The sequence below is a fragment of the Austrofundulus limnaeus genome, unplaced genomic scaffold (assembly GCF_001266775.1).
Source record: "Austrofundulus limnaeus strain Quisiro unplaced genomic scaffold, Austrofundulus_limnaeus-1.0 Scaffold50, whole genome shotgun sequence".
NCBI lineage: Eukaryota > Metazoa > Chordata > Actinopteri > Cyprinodontiformes > Rivulidae > Austrofundulus > Austrofundulus limnaeus.
Window position 1 is genome coordinate 1952036 of NW_013952452.1, and position 6115 is coordinate 1958150.

The window sequence follows — 6115 nt, forward strand, 5'->3', positions numbered from 1 at the left end:
TATATATATTATGGCTTTTTTCTGCAACACTTTGCCTAACAAAACCAAAATAACTGAACCACTTGCTAAACTAGTTTCTTTAGCAAAATAATACATTAAACCTGCTCTCAGTCCAGATACCGTAATTATGTCAGCATCTTGAAAGGTCCCTTGAGCAGCAGTAGAGATGGGTTCATGAACAAAACGTGACATTATGAGCCCTAAAGGTCAGCAGCTTTAGAGACATGAGATGGTTAGAAATCACTTGTTGTAGTGGTGGACACACAACCTGTTGTCTCTTCTATGTCTGTCTCTTTCTTTCCCTTTTTATTATGTGTTCATGAGATGACTGTTAAAGATCAGATGAACCTTAAACTCCAGCTTCATCTCTCAACCTTTCTTCAGCAGCATTTGATTTGCTTTAATACTTTCCAACCACCACTTATTAACACTGTTTTATATCCTTTATTTCTGTCCTGATGTTTATTTTTTTCCCCATTTCATTACCCTCTTTTTTTCTCTCTGTACGCATGTCTCCTTCATCTCTGCTTTTTGGCTGTGATTAGATGAGAACGCCCCAAAATCAGAGGGTAGCACGCCTGAGAAAAGTGTTGTCAAAGAACGAATGCTGGAGAAAATCGATTTGTCTAAAGGTATTTTAGTGAGATAGGTTTGATGTTTACTGATGAACCTCTGAACTAATGACAGAAATGGCTATTTAGAGTTAAAATCAATAAAACTGTAGTTCATTAAACAGCTTAAGATGAAGTTAGACCACCAGTTTGGTGGTTAATGCAACAAGTGTGAGAGATTCAAAGTTTAAAATGTACATCCTTAAAGCTTTGGAGGAAGCAAATGTCCAAATAGAGTTCAACACACTACACATTTTAGTGAAAACCATCTTTAAGTGTTTGTAAGACATCTTTGTGGTTAAAGTGAACTTCCATTAGTAATTTCATCTGTTTTTGCTTTTGTATGTTGAGGCTTTCATCAGAGTTCACTAAAATAGTTTCAATAAAACCTTGTGGCAGAACATTTCTGTGAAAGTTTCTGGAGATTAAATTATATTTGACACGTCTTTCTCCTCCTAAAGGAAACTTTGTCAACATCAAGTACAACCTTTCCGACGGTTACATCCCTTCTTTCCAAAAAAAGGAGATCGGCACAGTGGGACAGAGAATCCACCTGGCCCCTTTGTCCGGCCAGCACACAAGTAAGAACTTCTTCTTTTCTTGTTACTGTATTTTTTAATATTTTCTCTTAGAAAGAAYGCACCAGTCATGGGATTTAAAATGACGTTCTGCTCCTCAAGTCTTAATCATTAGTTAATAGTCTATAATCTGAACTGTCCTCTTGTTTGTTCAAGCTGTTCTGTTTTCTTCACTGACCTCATCATTTTATGGACTATTTTACTGGATCTGTCAAAACTCATTCCAACTATTCCTCTTTCTTCTACCTTTCAGTTACCCCTTCCCCCACTTCTTCCGATAGTAAAAAAATCAAGACAAAACCAACAAAACTCAAGCCTATATCCAACTCAACACTGAGTGAAACTAATGAAGGTACTCTTTGTTTTTTTAGGCAGAACAGTGATGTTTCTGTACTGTTGGCAAAACATCTCGTGAACCGGCAGACAAATCTTAATGAAACGACAATCCCAGGCTACACCTTTAAAACACCTCATGAAATTCAGGACAGATTTTAGTGCAACTTTCGAAGTAATCAGTTTGTTTTATGACTCATTAACGTGAAGCCATCTGTAATGGGCAACTCACAAAATACTGACCCTAAATTTAGAGTTTTAATTTTGACCAAAGCAGCTTCTGCTCACAACAAAAGCAGCAGGTGATATGTATTCCTTCAAAGAATGCTAGGCTTTAGTTTTACATCCAGTCTGCTGAACAGTCCTTGGTCGTTTCCTCGTGAGAAAGCCTTACAGAAATCAATAATGCAGATGTTTTATGTCTTAGATTACGAGGGCTGGAGACGGCGGACCAACAGGACTCAGGTGAAGGAGAGCAGTTATTCAGCTTTGGGGAAAACCTCCGGGAACCTCCTGAGCAGAGCTCCGGCCGTGCAGCCYGTCCACGGCAGGGTGGACTGGTCGTCCAAGTACGGTGGAAACAGGTGAATCAGGAAATGGAGCAACTTCCTGTGTTGGCTTTATGTCCGCATCTTTTACTCAAGAAATAAAATTGGAGCCGTTTTGCCATTTCAGTAAAAATGTGTTTATTATCTTGAGATTTGGTAAACTGCAAATATTTCTCATAATTGTTTGTTTTGGASATGAAGTTTGCCAAGATTATCTCAATGTATTCTTGAGCAATTCAGAGTGGGCCAATTCTCCTTTTGGTGTTTGCATAATACAAGTAGAATTTATATGTAGCAACTTGTTTTATTTATTTTTTTGTAAAGTATTGTTTTACTTCCCATAACAAAACATGAACTCTGATCTGTGGACTCACTGCTTTATTCTTTCTACTTTAGGTGACAGAATATCAGTTCTAAATGTATAAATAAAGGAGGAGTCTTTGTATTATACATTACAAATGAAACATTTTGTAATAATTTTGTACTAATAAATACATAAAAGTTCAAAGTATGTTTATTTATAAATGACAAGACAGCCATCCTGATACAATGTATCTCATCATCTAACACTCAGCTTTTTTTTAACAAAACAACAGTGCATGATAAATGTTGACAAGCAGCTCGAAAACAGAAACTCCTTCTTAAACGTGATGAAACGTTTTCGATTTTCAGCCTTTTCACCTCATGGAGACTCTGCAGGTTTCTGCAGCAACGTCAAACTAAGTTTCCCAAACATCAACAGACTGCAAGGAGAAGAATATATTACTCAATTAGATTTTTTTTCCAAAGCATACGTTAGAAATTGTACCACCACAAAAAAAAATTGTAATTAGAGCAACAAAAGGAGCTTTATAATTCAGACCTGATAGTGTCACACACCTTTACTTACATAACTATATTTTATAAAGTTTGTGACAATAAAAAAAACAAACCTTGCTCCTGCCATCAAACCAGCGGGCATCAGCTTCCTCGATGCGTAGAACCTCTTTCCCATGAGTGCAGCGAGGGCTCCGGATGTTCCTGAGTGTAAAACATGGAAATCAGCCAAGAGCATCACAATACAGAGACTTTGTACAACAAAAATACATAATTCAGCCTCATACATACATACATACAGGTACATATCCTGTATGTACATATTAACAAGTCACTTCACAAGACAGACCAATGCATGAAGCACCAGGTCAAGTACAGCATATTTACATACCATGTATGTACTGGATGAGTACCAGATACATAACAGATTTTTACCTGCTACAGTGTTTGTACCTGCTAAGTTCCAGGTAAGTACCTGATAAATACCATGCATGAATCAAGCAGCAGTCTGGTACTTGGTAAACACAAGTTAGGTACTAGTTATGTATCCAGTAACTACAAGGCACAAACCCAGTCAGTACCACGTATGTAACATGTACTTACCATATAAATACCAGGTATGTACCTTGTAAGTACCAGGTATGTACTATGTCCATACCATAAAAATACCAGGTAAGTACCAGGTATGTACTATATATACATACCATATAAGTACCAGGTATGCACTATGTACGTACCATATAAGTACCAGCTATGTGCTATATATGTACCATGTAAATACCAGGTGTGTACTTTATATGTACCATAATTTATTACCAGGTATGTACTATGTATGTACCATACAAGTACCAGGTATGTACCTTGTAAGTACCAGGTATATACTATGTACGTACCATACAAGTACCAGGGATGTGCCTTATAAATGTGAGGTATGTACTATGTATGTACCACACAAGTTCCAGGGATGTACCTTGTAAATACTAGGTGTGTACTCTATATGTACTATATAAGTACCAGGTATGTACCAGATATGTACTTGTGTTTACTCATCACATATTTAGGTTTCTCTATTTCATTTTTAAGATAATTAATCATTATTTACTAATAAATCTGTTTGTGTCCAAGGCTAAAATAATAAAAATATTATATCTGGTTTTCAAGGAGTGAATTCAGTTTATCCAGCTGATAACTCTGTCCTGATCTTCCAATGCCATCATTTGTTACTGTGTACATCAAAACATTTTACCAACCTAGTGACACCCAAATGTTGTTAGGGTCATTGGAAACCTGGTAGGCGCCAAATCCAGCAAGGCCACCGAAAAGAAGACCAGCAGCCAGAGAGGGAACGCTGCCTGWGTGTGTGGGAGAGAAAAAAAAAACTCAAGGTCTTCACTGAAGACAGAAAAACATGGACAAGATGTGACTGAGCTCACCTTTTATGACCTAGTTTGATCATTTCGAACAACAAAACTAAAACTCATATTTACATTCACAAACAAACGGTGTAGGGAAAAACATTTTATTTTTAGACAATAAATCAATAAGACCTAAAAAGCTAAATATGAGAGCCAGAGTTGGGGTTTTTTCATCAAATWAGTGTTTAGAATAAAACACAATTTTCATTTAAATTGTTTTAAACATTAAGAATAGTATGGCTATTCTGACATACTGTCCATGTAAGTATTTTTTTGGTCTACATCTAACACATGCAGGACGGCGGGGTCACGAAGACCAGGGTTGGAGTCCTCTGCTCTGAGTGATAAGGCCTTCCAGTTATTGGTGGTGTTGTTGTGGCTTACTGATAAACTTAGTTCAAACGAGCTCGCTGGCAATAGATCTCACGCTACATCTTCTGCAGCTTATCCATAGTCAGGCTGCGAATTGTGCAGGGGAAAAGTAGAATTTATTTTTGTGGACAGTAAACGAATGTGATGGCAAAAAGACAAATATGAGAGCCAAAGTTGGGGCTATTCATTATATTGGTATCCTTAGAATAAAATACACACTTTTCAAGTTAAACAGATACTTGGAYCCATCTCCTTCATGGAATGTTCTGCTTGACATTTAAAAAAAAAATTACTAAAAGTCAAAAAGCTGAGTCTTTCTGATGTATTTTACAGTATTATTCAGATGAAACACTTTAAACCGGTTCAAGTATCATCATTATTTCAGATCTATTTCAGGCTGTTTCTTACCTGCTTTCACATAACCAATGACCCCTCCGGAAGCGATTAGAGTGGCATATCCAAATCCTGCCCAGTCCACGGACATGTTGGACACCTGAGAGAAGACACAGCCCGTCAGTGAAAGCACCACCGAGAGACACAGACCGTCTGTGAACGCACCACCAAACACGCTCTGCTGCAAACGGTAACTAGCATAAACCAATTAATGCGCGACGTACTCACAGAGGTAAAAACATTTAAAAGACCGCCTGACACCAGTGCTGCAGAACTGTTACAGAAGATTAACGGAACCAAAATAACACATGGAAACATTGTGACTACTTTTGGGAAACGTATGCATTTGCTTTCTTTATCTGAATGCAGAAGGACGAGAGTGTGTGTTTGGCTTAAAAGATAATGAGCCTGTGTTAGCTAACAAAATCGCAGTGACGATAAACCCAAAAATAAAAACAAAAAACCTTGAATTAACTAACAATAAACAATGCAACGATGTTCGAATAAATCGAAACTTTAAAATGACGAAATTAAAAAGCCAAAAAGATCAATAAAGCGACATACAACCTTCTGTTTGTCCATTTCAAGCAGCGGAGTTGAGCTGTTGTCCTCCGAACACAAATGAACGTTGCACCGAGGGGGCTGATGGGAAATGTAGGCTGGAGCTGGAGCACCGTGAGAGTTTTAAAGCGAACCTATAGCTAAAAACAGACTTACGGGTATAGAAAAAATGTGTAACTTCATTCAAGCACTTCTAGTAGGTTCTGCATACATTAACCTACAGCAGATTTGGCTTGTGTAGATAAATACTGAAACGATTTAAAACACTCTACGCTTTCTACGGTCTTTGCCACCTACACAGATGACAGCTGCAGTGGAGTGACATATATATACAGTGGTTTGCAAAAGTATTCATACCCCTTGAACTTTTCCATATTTTGTCACATTACAACCACAAACATAAATATATTTCACTGGAATTTAATGTGAAAGACCAACACAAAGTGGTATACAATTGAAGAAATTTATAGTTAGTACTGATTAAATAC

The 6115-nt window shown here is 37.3% G+C and overlaps 2 protein-coding genes across 11 annotated transcripts in view; one reads left to right on the forward strand and one right to left on the reverse strand.

Moving 5' to 3' along the window:
* Nucleotides 1-2578, forward strand: part of mak (male germ cell-associated kinase) — an 18355-nt gene extending 15777 nt beyond the window's left edge. For 4 of the 9 annotated variants that reach the window (XM_014008497.1, XM_014008496.1, XM_014008501.1 and 1 more), the window contains 4 exons: nt 546-632; nt 1073-1192; nt 1443-1541; nt 1950-2578. In XM_014008497.1, coding sequence (XP_013863951.1) covers nt 546-632; nt 1073-1192; nt 1443-1541; nt 1950-2110 — 467 coding nt within the window. In that variant the 3' untranslated portion in view covers nt 2111-2578. The remainder of the gene's footprint in view (nt 1-545; nt 633-1072; nt 1193-1442; nt 1542-1949) is intronic. The other 5 variants (XM_014008504.1, XM_014008499.1, XM_014008503.1 and 2 more) reach the window with 3 other exon arrangements.
* Nucleotides 2434-5725, reverse strand: tmem14ca (transmembrane protein 14Ca). 2 transcript variants are annotated; one of them, XM_014008510.1, is made up of 5 exons: nt 5634-5725; nt 5082-5166; nt 4137-4238; nt 3003-3090; nt 2434-2813 (listed from the first exon to the last, which is right to left on the reverse strand). In XM_014008510.1, the coding sequence occupies exons 1-5, from the start codon at nt 5646-5648 to the stop codon at nt 2753-2755; spliced, it is 351 nt and encodes a 116-aa protein (XP_013863964.1). In that variant the 5' UTR covers nt 5649-5725; the 3' UTR covers nt 2434-2752. The 2 variants fall into 2 exon arrangements, with proteins under 2 accessions (XP_013863964.1, XP_013863963.1); XM_014008509.1 differs by lacking the exon at nt 5634-5725 and adding an exon at nt 5295-5399.
* Nucleotides 5726-6115: the final 390 nt, after the last annotated feature.

What these genes read in the sequence shown, in the direction of transcription:
- tmem14ca (XM_014008509.1), bottom strand. Translation starts at nt 5,384, where the DNA reads ATGTTTCCATGTGTTATTTTGGTTCCGTTAATCTTCTGTAACAGTTCT. An exon ending in TTTTAAATGTTTTTACCTCT is followed by an intron (nt 5,167 to 5,294) that starts GTGAGTACGTCG and finishes GTCTTCTCTCAG; the next exon opens with GTGTCCAACATGTCCGTGGA. An exon ending in GGTTTGATGGCAGGAGCAAG is followed by an intron (nt 2,814 to 3,002) that starts GTTTGTTTTTTT and finishes TTCTCCTTGCAG; the next exon opens with TCTGTTGATGTTTGGGAAAC.